The 22,122-nt window shown below is 48.7% G+C and overlaps 1 protein-coding gene across 6 annotated transcripts; it reads left to right on the top strand.

The window, feature by feature from the left end:
• Window positions 1-1,028: 1,028 nt before the first annotated feature.
• LOC136529102 (cell division cycle protein 27 homolog B-like) lies at window positions 1,029-12,498 on the top strand. 6 transcript variants are annotated; one of them, XR_010777204.1, is made up of 8 exons: window positions 1,029-1,208; window positions 2,140-2,212; window positions 2,321-2,430; window positions 3,396-3,442; window positions 3,528-3,622; window positions 4,097-4,395; window positions 5,132-5,278; window positions 12,119-12,498. XR_010777204.1 is itself a non-coding variant. In XM_066522166.1 (8 exons), exons 6-8 carry the CDS (start codon window positions 4,168-4,170, stop codon window positions 12,188-12,190), a joined length of 438 nt encoding a protein of 145 aa, XP_066378263.1. In that variant the 5' UTR covers window positions 1,029-1,208; window positions 2,140-2,212; window positions 2,321-2,430; window positions 3,396-3,442; window positions 3,528-3,622; window positions 4,097-4,167; the 3' UTR covers window positions 12,191-12,498. The 6 variants fall into 6 exon arrangements, 5 of the variants coding, with proteins under 5 accessions (XP_066378263.1, XP_066378265.1, XP_066378266.1 ...); XM_066522166.1 differs by having other exon boundaries at window positions 12,128-12,498; XM_066522168.1 differs by lacking the exon at window positions 12,119-12,498 and adding an exon at window positions 11,364-11,759 and having other exon boundaries at window positions 3,396-3,456.
• The last annotated feature ends 9,624 nt before the right edge of the window (window positions 12,499-22,122 follow it).

The following is a 22,122-nucleotide window of genomic DNA, read 5'->3' as shown; positions in this document are numbered from 1 at the left end:
ACTACTATGACATCATTTTGGTGTGCTTTAAGACATGGGACAAGATTATCTAGATGGCCAATTACTCACACTCACGTTCTTTTCATTTAGAGCTGCTCCAATATTCCTCTTTTTTTTAATATAAAATATCTCCATTCAACAACGATCATATCGTCGATCAGTAATCGCACGGGAGTATCAAAGGGATATGTACCACCGCCGATGCTTCGAAACATGGTTGATGGTGCTGCCAAATTTGGCCGTGCTGAGTGGTTCGTTCAAGCTGACGAGGAGTCTGTAACACCACAATGTTGGAATTAATTATATATCCTTATTAAGAAACTTAGACTACTTTACACTATTTAAGTGGAAAAGATTTGAAAATTATGGCATGGGCCTTTGTGCTTCGACATGGAAGAATTATTAAATTCAGTTTGTTCTTGAAAAAAAATGATGGATTATATGGTTAGTACGTCATGACAAATGATTTACTCAATACAGGCTCTGAAGCCTGAAGTCAGTTGAGCATGCATCCTATTGCTAGAATAAACCATTAAGAGCTTTGAAGGCTTTGAAATATTAGCATTTCGCCTGTACATTGCTAAATGTACATGAGAAATATATTTATAATGTCATTGCTGAGTGGTTTGATCAGTTTGGTTTGGTGGTGGTTCTGAGTTATTATGACACAGATTTCACATTATTTATTGCCCAAACAAATAAAATGACTTTTGTATGATAACTATTTGGAATAAATATTTTTTTTAATAAAAATATATACCCGTTGCAACGTCTTTCCCTAGTGATAAAACAGAGACGCCAAAGCTGATCCAGTACGGGAAACGCAGGAATTTCATAGGAATCACACAGAAATTTTACAGGAATCAGTTCAATTTTACAGAAAAAACATAGGAAGAGAAAAAAATCCCGCATTCCAAACAGGCCCTACGTTCACAAATTCGGGCCGAAGACTATGGCCCACTTGTCGGCAACCTGTCGCACACTGATCCAATATAAACCAAGAGCCTGCTGGATTCAAACGACCGGACCCTCCCCTGCTGCGCCTACCGCCTGCGCTTCGGCCACCGCACTACCTCGCTCGCGCTCGCCGCCGCCGGGTGGCGACGGAAACCCTAATGGTGGACTGCGTCCACAGCAGCATCCGCCTCTTCATGCACCGCAACGCCATGTTCCTCTGCGAGCGCCTCATTGCGCAGTTCCCCTCCGAGGTAGCCCCTAGTCTCCCTGCTCCTCAACGAGGCTAGTGCGGCTCGATTCGGTGCGATTGCGCGTGGGAGTAGTTCGTTTGGGGGTCGGATGGGGCGTGGGGTGGTGATTTGAGCGTGGGGTCTCACCTATGCGGTTCAGTTCGATTTAATGGCCTTTTGTGATTTTATTGAAGCGGCTAGGGTTGCCTTTGGAGCTATAGTGGTGAGGATTTGGGTCTATGGCTTGTGGTGGCTTGAATTGGAACGGCTCCCTATAGCTGCTGTAGGGAACTGGAGTATCTTTGCGCGATTCATCTAGTGTTCATAGTGAATTTGACTGGAGAGGGTGATTTTCCGCCTAAATTTTTGAGGCAATTTCACAGGTAGAGACTCTATTGATGCTAGTGCCTAATGTGCTAATGGTTACAGTGACATGCCTGTGGGTTCTTTTCCTTATCAAAATCTTGGTGTGACAATATTTGTAGCCCATTCTAAGGTATTCAGTTGCTTGACTTCTGTGTTCTTATGGGACATGCTCATCCCTTTTTCTTAACCTTATCATAACTTGAGAGTGTAGGTTTTAATTTTTATTTGGGTTCTCGATGTGGTTCATCAGTCTTCATGTGGGATGAAGATCAACACAACTTGAATGTGCGGTGTTGGCTTTTAACTTTTATTTTGGGTTCTCGATTGGTTCATGGGCCTTCATGTGGGATGAAGATCAACGCAATTTGAATTCGCGGTGTTTAGTGCTTCATGTGTATGCGTTCAATTTCTTAGCACCCGCTATCACTTAGTAACCAGAATCTTGTCCCTGCTTTACTATTATAAAGACTTCGTTTTCAATTAGTAACCCTTGCTCTGGAGAAATCTTATTTTAGTTTTTTACTTTAATCCCATTTGCAACATAGCAGTGTGCACTAAATGTTCTTGCCCTACTTCCTGTGCACAGACCGATGTGCAATTGCTAGCGACCTGCTACCTCCACAACAACCAGCCATATGCTGCATACCACATTTTGAAAGGTAATAGCATCTGCTCACCATGTAACAACTCAGCACATACTATTTTACATATACTATATTAAAGTAGTTTGGATGATTTATGGATTTTGTTTCTGATGTGACATGAAGGGAGGAAGCTGCCGGAGTCCCGTTACTTGTTTGCTACATCATGCTTTCGAATGAACCTCTTGCTTGAAGCAGAAGAAACTCTATGTCCAGTCAATGAACCAAACATGGAGGTATACATCATATTCTGAAAGGATTTGTTTATGTAAATATCTCATCCATTGGCCTTGATGCTGTTACAAGTTGGTGTGTGAAAACTTGAGTGATTCTGTTTTTGTGTAGAAGGTAGTGCGGTGGTATTATAGCAGTGAGGTAGTTTTTGTTCAGTAATAAACTATATTAACAGCACATTATTCACATGGGACCTGGCAGCGGTACATTAGTTTGAAAATAAAATATTGATAGCAATAGTTAGTTTCCTTAGCTGGGGTTGTTTCCCATATTAATCCATGCCTTAGATGGAAAGTTTCGAAGTTTATAGAATATCATAGGGATGACTCAACTTGACTCCTACGAAACAATCTGTTAAGTAAATAATCTTGTTGCCCACAATACATGTATAAGATAATACACCCAACTAGCAATGATATTAACTACTCTTGTCGACAATATCCACCTATGGTAGTTTCACAGAGTTCTGCACGAACAATTGATATCTACTTTAATGCCATGCAAACATCACTTGCTGATACATAACCCTTTAGTACTGTCGCTACAATATTGGTAAAGGCCAAAGCCGTATGCATGTCCGTTGTTTTATCTTTCCTCAACAGTAATGCTAGGCCTGGTTGATTTATCTTTCCTGCGGTGTTGTTCGTACCAATTTTGGCAAAGGCCAAAGCCGCATGCCTGTCCGCTCCCCTTGATTGTTGGAAATTCTAGATTTTTTATGTTATACCAGAGAGGCATTAGTATTACAAGATACAAGGTACATGCTTTGCACTGCATGGACCGGCTTGAAACTTTCTTGGTTTTTTCTTTCCATTTTTCCTCCTGGGGCATGACGTTCAGCTGAGGTTGCTCATTGATTCTACAGGGGTGAAGTAGTTAGGGAGAAAATAAAATCAATTACATCTTTGTTTGCTTTAATTCCTGTAAGGGTTAGCTTGTCTCTAATATTAGTTTCATCCTTCTGCAGGTTCCAAGTGGAGCAACAGGACACTACCTCCTTGGAGTGATTTACAGGTTTATTATTCATGGTAACTGAATCCATGTTGCTGCATATTATATTTTTTTTCAGAGTTTATATATTTATCTCAACCGCATGTAGGTGCACAGGCAGAATTTCAGCCAGCTGAACAATTTACACAAGCGTTGTCTCTAGATCCTCTTTTATGGTCGGCATATGAGGAATTGTGTATATAGGTTGGTTCATTTTACACCCATATCTGAAGTTCTGTGGTAGGTCTATACTGATTGTGATATATTAGTAGTTGCATGAAGTATTGCCTCATATCTTAACTTTTGAAAGGTTTAGAAATAGAAATGAAATGGTGATTTTGTAGAATGTGCATCATGGATTTGAATATGTCCTTCATGGACTTTTCTCATAGATTGCTGTCTTCTATGTTAACATGTATAAATATGTTTGTTCCTGTAAAATCAGAACACTTGAGGATCACTGCAGTAATTCTCTATCCAGATGGATTTCAATCATCATCAATTAGCTTGGTGTTCATTGTTACTAGCTCATTCCTGGTGTGCAGTATTTTCCATTTGCCTTTCTGTAGAAGTTACACTATGGTTCATTAATCCTTTGGTTTCTTGCTTGCAAGGACTCATCCTCACTTAAATTTTGAAACCATAAACATACATTAAAATCGTGTCTTCATCTTGTAGGTGTTGCTGAAGATACTGATGAGTGTTTTAATGAATCAACTGCTCTACGCCTCCAGCAGGAACACACATCCATGTCCACTCTGGTGAAGTCAAACTCTGCCAATGAAAATCGAGTTCTGTCATCCAGTATCTCTGCAAGTCTTGGGGATATTAGTCCTAAGCAAATCAAACAGCTTCATGCTAACAACATAGCAGAAGTACCTGGCTATCCTCATGTAAGAGCAACTGCATTGCATGTGCAGAACAGTGCAACCTCTAACGTAGCACACTTTGACGCCCCATCACCAACTGCAGCACAGGTCAGTATAACCTGTTTGATTCTTGACTTAAGTTCTGCCAATGTGCACCTAATAGGGGACTAAATGTAATCAACAGTTGGTAGAACCATGTTAAAAAAGCAGTGCTATCTTGGTGTCTCTTATGTTACCAATTATTTGATGCTGGCTCAGATGGCTCATTTTAGTCCTTCAAGAACTTTCCAGACTCCAGAATTTTCTTGCTTCATCTATCCTGAATTCCTGATCCATCTACCTTTCCTAAAAAAAACATTTTTTCCTTGCAATGAAGTAGAAGGGTGGGTCCTGCATGCAGTGGTCAAGTCTCTCCACCTGTTCTGGATGTCCTGGGTCCCAATCAGCCTCCTTGCAAACTAGCAAAGTAATGGTTGCCTAGAATTCCCTTCCCCTATGGCTCAAAAAAAAAAAAAAGAATTCCCTTCCCCAGACCCACCTTATGTGGGAGCTTTCAGCACTGAGTATGCCCTTAGGAGTTATCTATCATCTGTCTGTCCTGTGAACAATGTTCTGATGATATAGAGCTGTGTGGCACTGTTGCTTGGTAGACCATAATTATTGTCCATAGTAGTTGCTAGTTGGTTTTCTATTGCACTGAGGGAATTATATTGTGTCTTAACTATTGAAATGTTTTATACAATTTTGAGCCAGAAGTGCTTGGCGACTTCTTTTCTTCATTTATGATATTATTTTATAACCTGTCTGTCGTCTGAGTTCCATTTTACTTAATTTAATCATGCAGACTTCTGGTATCATGCCACCACCACTCTTTAGGAATGTCCATGCTTATCATAATACAATAAGTGGTGATGCTCCCATGAAACAGAAAGCTAATGGAGCAAGCCAACCACTTAGAAGGAAATGCTTGGATGAAGCAAGGCCAAAGAAGGTTGGGGTCTTTCATTTGATTGCTATCATTGAATGCTGCTACTTGTAACTTATGTACCTGCCAGTTTCCTGATCTTTAGAACCTCCATGGTTTTCTCATGATTTTTATGGCCTATCTATCACTATAGTTCACATTTCTCTCATTTTATTTTACATCATGCTAGCCCCCTCCCCTGACTCTTACTTGAAAAGGATATGTTAAGCAGAGTTACATATGTGTTGGTTTATGTTTATTTTATGTCATGTTGATATTTTCCAGTTGGTCATACTAATGCCGCATGTAAATACTTCATTATCGACCGCGAAAGTAGTTTTATACTGAATTTCCCTTGAAGTTTATGTAAAACTAACTATTAGAGGAAGGCCAAACTGGCTTAGTATTCCTTGATGAATAGATTACAGAGGGTTTACACTTATATAGAGATTGGAGACAGCCGAAAGGGCCAGCCCAGCCTGGCAGGCGGCACAGGTAGCTAGGGGATTACACGGGTAGCTAGGAGATTACAGTAAAGGAGTAATTAATTCTAACACCCCCCCGCAGTCGGAACGTCGGTGGAGCGAACGTTCAGATTGGAGCGAAATTCCATGAACACAGAAGAAGGAAGCCCCTTGGTGAAGACATCGGCGAACTGTGAGGTGGTGGGAACGTGAAGAACACGAACAGCACCAATAGCAACACGTTCACGGACGAAGTGAAGGTCGATTTCCACGTGCTTGGTGCGCTGGTGCTGAACGGGGTTGGAAGAGAGGTAGATGGCGCTGACGTTGTCGCAGTAGACGAGGGAGGCAGACTGCAGAGGGTGGTGCAGCTCCTGTAGGAGTTGCTGCAGCCACAAAACTTCGGCGACGCCATTGGCAACAGCCCGATACTCGGCCTCGGCGCTGGACCGAGAAACAGTGGGCTGCCGCTTGGATGACCAAGAGATGAGGCTGCCACCGAGGAAAACAGCATAGCCAGAGGTGGAGCGTCGAGTGTCAGGGCAACCGGCCCAATCCGCATCAGTGTACACGACAAGCTGTGTTGGAGCAGACCGGGGAATGATCAGACCGAAGCTGAGGGTGCCCTGAAGGTACCGAAGGATCCGCTTGGCAGCCACAAGATGAACTTCCCGGGGATCATGCATGTGAAGGCAGATTTGCTGAACGGCGTACGCAATGTCAGGCCGGGTGAATGTCAGGTACTGAAGAGCACCTGCAAGACTGCGGTAGGCTGTGGGATCAGCAACAGGAGGACCGGCATCTGCAGGAACTTTGGCACACGTGTCGACAGGAGTGGAACAAGGCTTGCAGTCACTCATCCCATGGCGAGCAAGAATGTCCAGGATGTACTGACGCTGTGACAGAGTGAGATGATCCCTGTGGCGCTGAACTGCCACACCAAGAAAATGATGAAGAGGGCCAAGGTCCTTCATGGCAAACTCTTTCTTGAGCGCCTCAATCACACGATGTAAGAGCTGCTCGGAGGAGGCAGTGAGAACAATGTCGTCGACATAGAGGAGCAAGTAGACTGTTTCAGTGCCACGACGGTGTATAAAGAGAGATGTGTCTGATCTTGCTTCACTGAAACCCAGAGAGAGCAGGAAGGAGGCAAACCGGCTGTACCATGCTCGCGGAGCCTGCTTTAGACCATAGAGGGATCTGTTGAGCCTGCATACATGTCCAGGAAGTGCAGGATCGGCAAATCCAGTGGGTTGAGAGCAGTACACTGTTTCTGACAAGGTCCCGTGAAGGAAGGCGTTTTTCACATCAAGTTGATGGATTGGCCAGTCCCGGGAGTGAGCCAAGGTGAGAACAGTACGAACGGTAGCAGGCTTGACGACGGGGCTGAACGTCTCGTCGTAATCAACACCAGGACGTTGGGTGAACCCGCGAAGCACCCAGCGAGCCTTGTATCTGTCCAGGGAACCATCCGCATGAAACTTATGCTTGAAGATCCATTTGCCGGTGACCACATTCGCCTTGGCAGGTCGGGGAACGAGATTCCAAGTGTTGTTGTCCAGTAGGGCAGCATACTCGTCTTCCATGGCCTGATGCCAGTGAGGGTTGGCGAGGGCGTCACGACAGGAGCGCGGTAGTGGTGACAGGGCCTCAGTGTGCAGAGCGAGGCGCGGCTGTCGGTAACTGGACTTCCTGCGGGTCGCCATGCCATGAGTGTTGGCGACCGGCGGGATGGAGATAGCTCCTGTTGGAAGAGGAGGATCACTCTTGATGTAGCGAGGCGGGGAGGGAATCATGCTGGAGCGTCGAGGAGGTGGTCCAACAGTGGACTCAGGTGGCGAGCTGGGGGCGGGTGGACGCCGGGTGTAGACATGGACGACCGGTGGTTTGCCGAAGGAGGGCGCCGGAGGCGGCTGTACGGGAGGCGCCGCCATGGGTGCCTGTACAGAGGGTGCTGTGGGCACTTGTACAGAGGGCGCCGGGGGCGCCGACGAAGTGGACGCTGGGGGCGCCTGTACAGAGGACGCCATGGGCGCCGTGGGCGCCTGTACAGAGGGCGCCGTGGGCGCTAGCGAAGTGGGCGCCGTGGGCGCCTGTACAGAGGGCGCCGGTGAAGTGGGCGCGTGTACAGACCGAGCTGGAGAAGGCTGGAGGGTGCCTGGCGGCCGGGGCACGAAGAAGCCCGACGGGGGCGGCCTGAACGCCGGTGTGCCCAAGTTGGGCACCGGCTGGGAGGGCATAGGTGCTGGCAGGGTGCCAACAGCCCCCGGTGTACCTGTAGGTGGAAACGAAACTGACGAAGAATCGTCGTTAGTTAGAAAATCAAGCTCGTGTGTGGGTGGCGAAGGTCGACGAAGGGAGAAAGGGAACGTTGTTTCGTCGAAGACAACGTGACGGGAGATGATGACGCGGTTTGTGGCGAGGTCGAGGCACCTGTAGCCCTTGTGGTCAGGAGAATAGCCAATAAAGGCGCACAAGGAAGATCGTGGAGCGAGCTTGTGAGGAGTGGTGGCGGTGAGGTTGGGGTAGCAGGTGCACCCGAAAGCCCTAAGGTCATGGTAGGAGGGGAGAATGCCATGGAGAGCGAGAAAAGGAGTGCTCATGTTCAGGGTCTTGGTTGGGAGACGATTGATGAGGAGGGTGGCGGTGGCAAGGGCATCGGCCCAGTAGGTGGGGGGCATGGATGCTTGGAAGAGCAAGGTGCGAGTGACATTGTTGACGGTGCGAAGCATGCGCTCGGCTTTGCCATTTTGCTGCGAGGTGTAGGGGCATGACATGCGAAGGGTGACACCTTTGGCAGAGAAGAAAGCGCGAGACGAGGAGTTGTCAAACTCACGCCCGTTGTCACACTGCACAGACTTGATGGTGCAACCAAACTGAGTGAGCACAGAGGTGAAAAAATTCGAGAGAGCAGAAAAGGTGTCGGACTTTAGCTTAAGAGGGAAAGTCCAAAGAAAATGCGAGCAATCATCGATAATTACTAGATAATATTTAAAACCGGATACACTGACGATCAGGGATGTCCACAAATCACAATGTATCAAGTCGAAATTTTTAGTTGCGCGCGACAAGGAATTGGTAAAAGGCAAGCGAACATGGCGCCCAAGCTGACAAGCATGGCAGAGGGTGTCAGCATTGGGCTGGCTGCAGATGATGGAGGACGACTTGGCAAGGGTCTGAAGAGTGGCCTTCTCGGGATGGCTGAGACGACGATGCCAAGTAGTTAAGGAAGGAGTGGCCACCAGAGCGCAGGGACCGGATGGTGATGACGGGAGCTGCAAGGTGTATAGGGGTCCCGAGCTGTCACAGCGAAGGGGGAGGTTCCTGGTGCGGAGATCCTTCACAGAAACACCGAGAGGGTCAAACTCAACAGAGACAAGATTATCAGTGGTGAATTGCCGAATTGACAAGATTTTTAATGATGTCAGGGGCAATGAGAACATTTTTGAGGCGAAATGGGCCAGTGAGGTTTGAGTAGCCAGTGCCAACAACCGGAAGGGTGGCGCCATTGCCCACAACAATGGAGGAAGGAAAAGTGGAGGTTGGTGACATGGTGACCATACCAGGATTGCTGGCTATGTGAGAGGAAGCGCCTGAGTCGAAGACCCACTCAGAGGAGCTGGGCGGCGGAGTGAGGGCGACGGTGCTGAAAGCGCTGGCGAGGGACTCAGGGGTCTAGGGCGACCAAGCCGGAGAGGCCGCCTGAGGCGGCGCCGGGTAGTATGCCCCAGGAGCCGGAGGAGGAGCGTAGTAGGTTGCCAGAGCGTGCTGTGGCGGAGGGACGCGAGGTGGGGGGCCGCGCGGACCTCCAGGGGTGGAGCCGGGCCACATGTGAATGGACCCGGTCCACGGGTTGAGGAGGGAGGGCCACTGCGCGCCGCCCGGCGCGCCGCCCTGTGCAGCACCCTGCGTGCTGCCCTGGCCGCGACCGCCGCGGCGACGCCGCCCGCGACCGTTGCCAGACGAGGCTCCCCCGGCCGCCTGGTGAGGGCGTGGGGAGGCAGGAACAGAGGCCGGCTGGGGGGCAGGGATCTTGCTTGACGACGAGGCGACGAGGGCCGATGGAGGACCCGAGGGAGGTGCCATGTTGAGCTCGGCCAGGCGCAGATCAGCACGGACATCAGCAAAGGAAGGGAACGGCTTCTGTCGAGTGACGAGCTGCGACATGAACTGGAAACGGTCGTTGAGGCCGCGCAGGACGTTCAGTACAAGGGTGCGGTCCAGAACGGGCTCGCCAAGATCAGCAAGGGCATCCGCCATCGTCTTCATCTTCCGGCAATAGTTGTCGATGGAGAGGGCGCCCTAGCAGAGGGTGCGGAACTCGGCGTCGAGGAGCATGGCGCGGGACTCGCGGTTGTTCAGAAACTGCTGTTCAATCCCGAGCCACGCCGCCTAAGCGGTGATGCCATCATGTTCATGGACGACGTCCAGGAGGTCGGGGGAGATGGTGTTGAATATCCAGGAAACGACGACGCAATCCATGCGAGCCCACGCCGGATCGTAGAGGCGGGAGACGTCGTTGAGGACGTGGTCCTTCAGGGCGAAGCGGCCGAGGACGAGGAGGACGTAGCCGCGCCACTTGGAATAATTGGATGACTGGAGATCAAGAACGATTGGAATCAAATTCTTGATGTTCTGGACCGCGGCGGCCTGGCTGTGCAGGTGAGCGATGGCCGCGGCCTCGGAGGTGACAGAGCGGACGTCGTCGTCGCGCTGGGAGTCAGTGCGAAGGCGATCCCGGAGAGCGGCGGCCTGCTGCTCCAGGGCGTCCGCCTGCGCGCGCTCCTTGTCAAGGGCGGCAGCGGCGGCGCGGACGCGCTCCTAGGCGGCGGCGGCGGACTTGAGGAGGTCGGCCTCCGCTTGGATTTGCAGGCTGCGCTCCTCGTTGGTGGTGTGCAGAGAAGCAGCCTCGGTCTCGAGCTTCTGGGCGGCGGCAAGGGCCTCATCGCGGAGCTTCGTCGCGGTGGCCGCGGCGGATGCGCCCGAGCTCGAGCCGCCGGAAGGAGGGGCGGCCATGGGCGCGCGGCGGGTGCGGAGGCTCGCGCGGCGGGCGCGGAGCAGACGCGGCGCGGGCACAGCCCGAGGCGCGCGCGATGCGAGGAGTCAGGCGCGGCGCGGGTGGAGCGGAAAACAGGGGAACGTAATTAGTCTGATACCATATTAGAGGAAGGCCAAACTGGCTTAGTATTCCTTGATGAATAGATTACAGAGGGTTTACACTTATATAGAGATTGGAGACAGCCGAAAGGGCCAGCCCAGCCTGGCAGGCGGCACAGGTAGCTAGGGGATTACACGGGTAGCTAGGAGATTACAGTAAATGAGTAATTAATTCTAACACTAACATTGGTGATCCTTTGTATCAGGAGTCACAGTGCTGGATTTGTTGTTATCACCTATTATAATAGTAATACATAGTATCAGGATCAGTCATATCTTTCAGTTTGTTTGCAGTTACATGATGGTTTTTGTTGCTCAGTGAACCATTCTTCAGTACTAGTGAGCCAATTGTGTACCAACAACACACCATGATCTCAAAAACTCAAAGTGCCTTATAATACCATTCGTCCTGATGATGTTTAAATAATGGTTAGATCATTGCGTCATTCTTGTGTTTACATACTCTTTTGTAACATTCTCTCTACCTGCAGTGCTGCACACAAAAATAGTGGGACGGTTTGGGGTTGCTTGAAGCCAATCATTCTAAACTTTGGTTACAAATTTCTTTCTATATATCAACTTTAGATATTTGGAAATGATACGAGTATATTTGAATCAAAATGCAGTTCCATAAAAAATTTACTTTTTATGTTTAATAAATATTTTGTAACAAAAAAGTGTTTGTGTTTAGATGCCAAAAGCATCATTTTATTACTGGAGGGAGTACAAGGCACTGAGGCCCTGTTCGAGGCCCTGTTCGCTTGGAGGAATTTTGGAGGAATCTGGATGAATCTGTGAGAGAAAAACACTGTTCCGGATGAAAAAAAGAAGCGGATCGAAAATGATCGATATAATCCTAAGTCTATTCTTGTAGTGTTACAAGTTCATCTTGTGATACTCCCTCTATTCTAAATTATAAGAGTTTTAGCTTTTTTACATACATAGCTTTTGCTATGCACTTAGATATACACTATGTCTAGAAATAGATACATAGTAAAAGCAATGTGTCTAGAAAAGCCAAAACGTCTTATAATTTGGAACGGAGGGAGTAATACACATTGGGAGAAACTATTTAACCTTTACATCCATTGAAGGTCTTACTTTTCTTATTGCTTTTGTTGGTGTGCCCCATGTGTAATCTAAAAAAGGATGTGTTTTATTGTTCTGTAGATTTGGGATCAGTTTGTAAACACTCCTCAGTAGTCTGTACTCTTTTCTGTTGATATTTAGCTTATTGTGATATTAGAATTTTCAGGTTTTTGAAAGATTATTTAATAGTGATCCTGATCCAATGCATCAAAGAAGTCCAAGATTTTGAGATACAACAATAAATTCAAATTCAAATACTTCTCAATTTGGAGGGAATGGAACAGATCAAACGTCAGGTAAATTGCGAGTAAACTTGTCCACACCATCAAAATTGCGTTCAACAGCCGTACATTCCGCGCAAGTTAGGAAAGGAAAACCACGGGCTACAGATAATTTTGATGAAGGTGATTATCATTTCATTGTGGACGATTCATCAAATTTCATAATAAATGTAGGAAAATTTGGTTGGTGTGTTTTTATATACCGGTGATCAGGGTGTATTGGCATATTCTACTTGATACTATTATCAATTATTAGTTTACAGTAGCCATTTGGTAGTTGAATTGTTTTTGTTGTTTCTTCTGCCCATATATATGGTTGTCACTTCTGTTTTTTTAGAAATTTGAGTTATGATACCAAATAATAAAACTTTTTTTCTTGAACACGCAGGAGCTATGCATCATTATATTAAGAAGAAAAAAAAGGGGAAGAGCCCTTACAAACACCCACACACCCACACCAGGTCCTTCAAAACCAACACACACCTATTACAAACGAGTCTGACCACGACCGAAGCCTACAAACTTAGTTTGGCCCCAAGTTAAAAAGTTATGAAACACCTTTAGCCCCAGCCAAACCCCAGAAATGTAGTTCCTCACCAGCGAGCTGTAAAGCTCTAATCAGGTTTGGTGACACTCCATCAAAAACACAATTGTTGCAATATATGCTTCCAAAGTGTCCAAGTGTTGGCCCCTGGACTCCCTGCACATGTGAGCAATTAGCTCACTGGCGCGCACACACACACTCACACTCACGGCTAGAGGTAGAAGAAGAGGTGAGAACAGAGCACTACACCACAACGCACACGCCTAAAAGAGCAGCAACTGAACTGTTTTTTTTTCATTGCATTGTCCTATCTTCAATGAAGGGCGGGCCTGGTGCAAGCGGTAGAGTCTTACCGTCTGTGACCGGAAGGTCCCAGGTTCGAGTCGTGGTCTTCTCGCATTGCACAGGCGAGGGTAAGGCTTGCCACTGACACAATTTCCCAGACTGCGCATAGAGCGGGAGCTCTCTACACTAGGTACGCCCTTTTATTGTCCTAGCTTCTATACATCGAACTAGTACCTCTACTAGGTACGCTAGTACACCAACTACATGCACTACCAATACAAGGCTGAGATCAGCCTCAACTACTAAGTATGGCTGATGTATGCACTACTATATAGTGTACTAGTTGGTACAAGGAGGTGATGGCCTATTGGCCTATTACAATACCTCAACAGGAGTCAGCAGAGCTGATTGAGTGCCAACTCTGCTGCAGCAGCAAAAGAGAGAATGGGGGGGGGGGGAGCAAATTATCTTACAATTCTTTTCCAAATCCTGCTGCTAACCCGAGGCATTGACCTCCACCATGCCAATCATCTTATTCAGCTTAGTGAACCGAAGATGCCCGAATGACTTGGTGAGAATGTCCACGAGCTGTTGGCCAGTCTCGACGAACTTGAGGACGATCTGTCCTCCATCGACGCAATCTCTAAGGAAGTGGTACTTGACGTCAATGTGCTTGCTCCGGTCGTGGAGGACAGGGTTCTTGGCGAGGATTGTCCACTATTAGAGCTGGCGGATGAGCTTCCTCGCCGGTCAGCTCACCCAGTAGCTGGCGCAGCCACACAGCCTGGCATGCCGCCATGGCCGTTGTGACATACTCTTCCTTGCACATTGACAACACCACCACCTTCTGCTTCAGTGACTGAATGGCAATCGGGGACGAACCGAGGAAGATGAGCATGGCGGAGGTGCTTGTTCGACTGTTGATGTCGCCCACCATGTCTGCATCGCTGAAGCTCTCGAGCCGCATCCCAATTCTGTCGGTCTTGGGGTAGAGGACGCCATGGTCTGCTGTCTCTTTGACATAGTGCAGCAGCCGGTTCACTGTAGCCCAATGGTCTTCTAGTGGGTCCTCCATGAATCTGCTCACTTAGCCGACCGCGAATGCGATGTTCGGTCGTGTGAGTCTGATATCGTAGTCCACCGACAATACTCTGGTACATCATTGCGTTCATCTTCTCCGTGGTACTGTCCTTCGACAATTTCTGCCACTCCTCCATCGGAGTCACGCATGGCTTGCAACCAGCCATGCCACTCTGGTCCAACAACTTCTCTACATACGTGCGCTGGCACAGGGTGATGGAGCTGCTCTCTTGTTTCACCTCGATGTCGAGGTAGTAGGAGAGCCGGCCGAGGTCACTCCTACAGAACCGAGCCACCATCTCGCCCTTGAAGCCGTCGATGTCCTCTGCTCGTCCATCGGTGACGATCAAATCGTCGACATATACGTCGACGATGAGCTCTTCCTTCCCTGTCATCACGTGTAAAGCACATGCTCTGTGGCACATCGGGTGAAACCAAGCTCGCTTAGCATGGCGTCTTGGCGTTCCATGCCCGTAGGGCCTGCCATAGCATGTAAAGGGCCTTGCGCAGCCACAACACCTTGTGCTTTGTTCCCTTGACGGCGAAGTCTGGAGCTTGCTTGACGAAGACTGTCTCCGCTAGCTCGCTATTGAGGAAAGCATACTTCATGTCTAGATGGTGGATGCTCCACTCCTTCGCTGCTGCCAGAGCCAACAGTAGGCAAACATACCCTATGCGTGTCACCGGTGCAAAGACTTCCTCAAAGTCGATGCCTTCCTTCTAGATGAAGCCTCTGGCGACGAGGCGCACCTTGTGCTTTATGATGGCGCTGCGCTTGTCCTGCTTCACCCTATACACCCATTTGAGCCCGATGGGATAGATCCAATAGGAGGATCCATGAGGTACAAGTCCCATTGTCCTCAGTGGCCTTCATCTCCTCAGTCAATTTGGATCCCGCTCGGCCTGCGCGAACGTGGGTGGCTCCTCGGTGCTCATCAACAAGAGCGCCTCGTCATCGAGGACTCTGCTTGCTAAGCCTAGAGTAGCCGAGCCGTCGCCAAGGTTGTCCAAGGTGCGAAAGTGCACCTTGCCGTCATGGTGCGTGTCGACGTGCGCATCTAGATCGCTCGGTGGTGTGGTGAACCCGACCATCATCGGTGGAGTCCCCTAGCCCGCCCGAGCAGGGGATGGTGGTGGAGGTGTCTGTGCTGCTGCTAGTGGAGTCTACTTGCCCGTGCCCGCCATGGCCGGACTTCATGGCCCATCGGGAGCCGCTGCTACTGCTGGACTCGCCAATTTTTGTCCTCAAAAGGTACTCTTCCTCAGCTCTCGTGCCCTGGCGCTCAAGCTCAAAATGGTGTTGCTGAACGTAAACATCGTCATCTCATAGAAACAACTCGAACACTTTTGATTGCCTCCTTTGTTCCTTTACATTTCTAGGGAGAACTCGTTTCCACATCTGTTTATCTTATTAACAGACAACCATAGTTTAAATTGTCTGCAAGTGTCCTGGTGAAGTTTGAAAGGATCAAGATGCCCAAGAGGAGGGTGAATTGGGCTAATTCTAAATTCTTTGCAATAATTAAGCCCTACACTTAGCCCACTTCACCCCTTGTGCCTAGAAAGTGTTTATATTGTTGTAACACACAAAAGTTTTGCACCCTAGGTTTTAATACTACTCTAGCATGATAATTCTAGGAATGTAAAGACATGAAATGAATTGCTCAAATGTAAATGCTCAAAGTAAAGAGAGGGAAAGGAACGCGACGATGTTTTCCCGAGGTATCGGAGAGTCGCCACTCTCCACTAGTCCTCGTTGGAGCACCCGCGCAAGGGTGTAGCTCCCCCTTGATCCGCGCAAGGATCAAGTGCTCTCTATGGGCTGATTCTTTGACACTCCGTCGCAGTGAATCGTCCACAACCGCTCACAACTTGAGTTGGGTCATCCACAAGCTCCGCAGGATGATCACCAAGCTCCCAATCACCATCGAGCCATCTAGGTGATGGCGATCACCAAGAGTAACAAGCACAAACTCTCACTTGACCACGACAAGCCTAATGAGAAGGGTGGATGCACACTTGCTACTCTCTATGCACAAATGAGGTCCTTAATCTTGGATTCTCAAATCTCAATTACCTCACTAGGCTCTTGCTCTCCCTTGCACTCCAAAGGTGTTTCTCAGCTGAACAAATGGACAAAAGACCTCCCTTAGACGAGTGGAGTAAGTATTTATACCCCCTCATTTAAAACATAACGTTTAGAGGCTGAGTCAGCGTTCTGCGGGGTGACCGGACGCTCCGGTCAGTTATACCCGCCGCTATGTCAGAAAGAGCCATTAAGTTCTGACCGGACTCTGACCAGCGTTCGGTCAGCACTGCGTCCGGTCAAGAAAACGCTCTCTGAAACCTTACTGATGTTCATCGGACGCTGGCACCCAGAGTCCGGTCACTTCACTGTTTAGCATCCGGTTAGTTACCGGATTCTGACCAGTGTCCGGTCACGAAACAGTCTCTCTGGAACTTCTCTGGAGTTGACCGGACGCAGGTACCTAGCGTCCGATGCACTTTCACTCAGCGTTCGGTCAGTACCAGACGACTTCAGTTGATCAAATGAACTGACCGGACTCACCCTCCAGCGTCCGGTCACAACCAGACCAGCGTCTGGTCAATCATTTGACCCTTCATTCACTTCCAACTCGAAATCCTTTGTGAATGAAGTTTACTCCAATTGATCTTAGGGCTATTTCTGAGCTACCTAGTGCTAGGTTTGACAAGTGTGCACCTCACCTAACCTATTAGACTCACCTAGGTCATGCTACTAGTTCATACCCTCTTAATAGTATGACTAAAGGAAAAACAAAGTCCTAAACTACTCTAAGTCTCTCCAACACCAAATGACACTTAGAACTAGTTCGTCCTTAACCTTGTCGTCCATCCTTTGAAAACCGAAACGATTTCCATCGCCAGGGGCATGACAACCATGATTGCCCAATCAATTTCCATTACCATGACCTAACTTAAATTGCCTCTACAAAACACACGTTAGTCATAGTAATATCGTGTCGTCATTAATCACCAAAACCCAATTAGGGACATAGATGCTTTCAATCTTCCCATTTTTGGTGATTGATGACAACACAACATCGAGTATGTAGAAGAGATGAGTGAGGTTTTCAACATGCTTGGTTCATATAAACTTTTGACAATAAGAGCAAAGGGGTTAGACATGCTTATATGACCCAAGCCAACATGGTGTACTCAAAAGATATGAATTAAGCATGAGTACATGAAGTAAAGCTCATTTGAATTGGAGTAAAATGCCGAAGCAAAGCAAATGAGCATAACCAAAATGACATGACATATATATAAATCAATGTAGGGAGCACACATGTCACATAAGTCTCACCATCACATGTAAATAGTGCAATGCATGAAAGAAAATGTGAATGCACATAGTATCACACACAAAGGACCAAAACCAAAGAGACAAATCACACGCTCCCCCTAGATCTAACGCTCCCCCTAGATCTAACATACTCGCTCCCTCTCCCCCTTTGGCGTCAAGCACCAAAACCTAAGGGTCGGACAGTGGGACAGGAGCAGACGAGTCGGGCGCTGAGGTGCGGTGAGAGATCTAAAACTGAGCTGCATCATTCTTTGACCCTGAACTATGAGTGGTCTGACCCTCTGAAGCTAGAAGTGAAGGTAAAGCGATCGGGGTTTGCTTAGTAATTGGCGTGGCTTGTGACTCTGGAAGTATCACTGTAGGAAGTGGAGCCACATCTAACTCTGTCGCTGTGACTGTCTGAGGTGGCTCAGATGATGCAACAGACGAAGGGATCGTCTCTGTAGTCCTGGTAACTGGAGCAACCGTGGTAGGGATAGGGACTCGTAACTCTAGAGGTGTAGGCTACCCTATAAGCTCACTGAAGGTAGCACCGAGACTCCTAGAGACTGGGGTGTCCATCACTAACACTGAAGAACTCTGAGTCGAAGTGAAGCCCGTAACAATAGAAGTAAAGTGAGGACCCTGAGCTGTCACTGGTGAAGCAAACCACTGGGACACCTGCTCTGTAGGTGAAGCAAACTGAGTAGCTGGTGGTCCCTGACTCTGAAGCCCACTGGGCTATACAACTGGAGTCACTGGAGTGGTAGTAGTAGGCTGGCCTAACTGAGGTGTAGACTGCTGAGGAACAACTCCAATAGCAGTGAATACATGCTGCATGAAGCCAAGTAACTGTTGTTGAATCACAAGCTGCTGCTGCTGCATGGCCTGCTATTGCCTCTGAAACTCATCCTGTCGAGCCTGAACCTGAGTAAGTGCAGCTGCTGTCTCCTATGCCTGGCATGTCTGGTCCTGCCTCATCCGCTCAAGTACAGCTATAAGAGCTGGGTCTGTCTGCGGTCGCTGTGGTGGAGCGGGGCTAGAGCCATTGGCCTATCTATCGTGTGGTCGAGGAGCCATCTATGGAATCGGCTGATAATCATCATCAGAGCTGTCACTCGGGTCGCTCTCGATCACATTCTCCTGCTGAGCATTAAGCTGTTCCTCTATCGCTGCAATGCCCCTGATGATCTCATCCTGCTGGGATGCTGTCTCTAGTACCTCTAGGCGACAGCTCGGCTGGCGAGGTGTCCTCACACGACTATGGCGGAGCATCCGGGTCATGTCATATGACGGAAACTCAGTGGTAGCACCTGTGTACTCTGCCATTATCTCAGGAGACTTCTGTGTAACTGCCTTTCGGATTAGGAAAGTGATCCAATGAGCATAAGGTAGCTGGCGGTGACCTCTGAAGCCCTCTGCTAGTGTATCCTTCATCTCTGAAAGTATCACATCCCAAATATCAAAGACAGACTAGGACACCAGGTGATACACTAGCCATAGCTGAATACGTGTCAGGCCCTCGCGGTAGCCCATCCTCGGGAGCAGAGTCCTCCTCATAATAGCATCAATAAGCCAAGCTGTAGGAGTAAGGTCACATGGTGTCCTGCTCGACCCCTCGTCGAATGGCTCTATGAAGCAAGGTCTGACAATACCTGTAGGTGACACAAGTTTGCCGTGAGGGCGTCTCGGAGGCTCTGTCTGTCCATAGCATACCTCGTGAAAGCGAATAGGAGACTCTGGAATCCTTAGTATCTCTCTGACTCTCGAGCTTTGGAGCATGTACTCACGGCCTCTAAATGCAAAGTAAATAAATCTGTGCCTCAGGTCAATCCACAGAGAGGAGTAGAACTCACGAACCCATGATGGAACATAGCGACCTGTTCGTCCAAGAAGATCTGTCAGACCTACAGATAAGAGAGGTGAGGACGGATTTGCTCGCCTGCAGCTGCAACTAAAGACTCTATGGAGCAGACCCGCTGAGATCTGAAAGCAACACCACTGTTGAGATATGTATTATAGAAATCCTCCTGCAGCACGGTGTAGAAATGCTCTGAAGCACGCTCATCCCGCCTTGGCAGAACCTAATCCTCAAACTGGACGAAGCGGAGTTGCTGCACCTGTCTGGCTGTGGCTGCTCTGAGGTCAAGGTGAACCACCGGAGGCGGACCCTGTGGTCTAGGAGGTGGACGAGAGCCTCGCCTCTATGTCTCAGGCCTCGGTGACACCTGAGTGCGTGTACGGCTAGAGCGTCGAAGTTGTGGCTGTACTGCCTGCTCTGCCTCCTCAACCTGCTCTCCCTGCTGAGCATCCTCTGCTCTGCCGTCTGAGTCTGCTACCAGTCTTCCCCTGAGTCTGACTCTCCTCTAAAAAGGCACGTAGTTCTCCAAGCATGACAGTCCCAGGTGGTCTGCCAAGACTAGCCTCCATCCTCTCTATGGCGGCCCTCTGAGCGGGTGACAACTGGTCGCCTATGCGTACACAACTGCCAGCTCCACCTCTCTCTGCACGCTCTGCGGCGGCTGCCACTACTGCTACCCTCTCTGCCTCAACATCATCTATCTTGCGCTTCTGTTTTGTAATCATCTTTTTCGCCTTTCCTTTTTCCTGAGCAGTCAAGTGAGGCGGAGGCTTTGGATCCTCATCACCGGGACCACCTCCAATATTCTTGCAACGTGCCATTGCTGAATCTGACGAGAATCACTGCCACTGATAAGAAACAACTGCCGACTAACACTCGTGAGGCTTGGCCTCAATCCGTACTCGCAGGCTTGGCCCTGAGTTTACTGACAACTGCCAAATCAACCACAAGAGCACCGACTCGCTGATGAAATTCAACGAACCGGCGATCGACGAGTAAAGGAGAGGATCACGGGGCACCACCAGAACTGACAAGGATAAGCCTAGGGTTAGGGTTTGGCGTTGCGAAGTGGTGCGGCGGCCGAGAGGGCGCGGTAGTGCAATGCAGGCGCAGCTAGGGCAAGCGGCGGTGCAGGCGCGAGCTAGGCACGAGCGTGGTTGGCGCAGGCGCGGCGAGGCAGTGGATGCTTAGGCGCTGGCGCGGTGAGGGCGTGGCGAGATAGGCGGCGACGCTGGTGCGCGGCGGTGGAAGGGTAGGCGCGAGCGCGGCGCGGTGAGGGCAAGGCGTGATCGCGGCAGAGACGCAGACGGAGCGGGCGCGACGGCGCGACGGTGAAGGTAGGCACGGGCGCGGTGCGAGCACGGTGTTGGATGCAAAGGCACGGTGCAGACAGGCGCGGGCGCGAGCGCGATAGTAACGCAGATGGAGCAGGCGCGACGTCGAAGGCAGGCACGAGCGCGGTTAGGGTAAGACGGCGTGGGTGACCTAGATGAGGAAAGTCGATTTAAGGTGGCCCCCGCGTGACAGACAAGGAAAGAAATTGGATCCACTCGGATTCTATTGACCGGACGCACCGGTGACAACGACCGGACGCTGCCATCCGGAGTTCGGTCGATAACAGAGAGGTTCAAAACCCCTCAAGTCACGACCGGACGCGTCTGGTTACCCTTGACCAGACGTAGGACAGAGTCCGGTTGATCCTGACAACTTCTTCTCGTTTGACCGGACGCTGGAAGAACATTTTGCAGCGTTCGGTCACTCCTGTGCTGCATCTGTTCATCTCCTGTGAACTGATCGGATGCTGGAAGCAGAGTCCGGTGCAGCGTCTGATCATCAATTTACAATAGATCTTTAAAGGTCCTTCGCGTTGCCTTTTCTCAATCAAGTTTCAACTTCAATAGGACACAAATAAACACCAATTGGGACTGATGTGAGAGACCTCTCTCAAACCCTCAAAATTTTCAAAATATTTTGCCTTAGGCTATAATTCTTTTTAAGAAAATAGGCAATAAAAGGAGCGAGGAGCAACATGTGGTCACACAATAGGGTTTTATGACCAATAGAAGCTTCAAATGCTCTCCCTATTTGTGGATAAACACAGTGGGTGCTCAAAAGATAACCGAAAAGAAACGACAAAGCAACACACATGCACATGCAATGCAATACTTGAAAGTAAGTCTAGTTGCTTGTCAAGTTTGATCCAAGGTTAAGCTTTTTCACACGTTTTTCGGCGGTTATCTTAGCCATGTTAGATAAGCCCTAAGTGCATTACAAAAAATTAAACATGTTTTATATTACAATGCAATGCAAGAGACAACACAAGCTCATTTTTTAGTCAAGTTACTAGAATCAAGCACATTGAGCTCATTCCTCAACCGACAAAATGTAGCCTCATCTAGCGGTTTAGTGAAGATATCCATCAATTGATCTTCGGTACTTACACCTTCTAGTGATATATCATTTTTAGTAACATGATCTCTAAGAAAGTGATGGCGGAAGTCTATGTGCTTGGTGCGAGAGTGTTGAACCGGATTATTAGCAAGTTTTATCGCACTCTCATTATCACATAAAAGAGGTATCTTTTCTAGAACTATACCATAGTCTAGCAAAGTTTACTTCATGTAAAGAATTTGTGCACAACAAACACCAGCGATAATGTATTCCGCCTCGGCGGTGGACAAAACCACACTATTTTGCTTCTTGGAGGTCCAAGACACTAGTGATCTACCAAGCAAATGGCATCCTCCGGATGTGTTTTTTCTATCAATTTTGCAACTGGCATAAT

The sequence above is a fragment of the Miscanthus floridulus genome, chromosome 19 (genome assembly GCF_019320115.1).
Source record: "Miscanthus floridulus cultivar M001 chromosome 19, ASM1932011v1, whole genome shotgun sequence".
NCBI lineage: Eukaryota > Viridiplantae > Streptophyta > Magnoliopsida > Poales > Poaceae > Miscanthus > Miscanthus floridulus.
The sequence above is the reverse complement of the archived record's forward strand: the minus strand, read 5'-3'. Positions and strand labels throughout refer to the sequence as shown.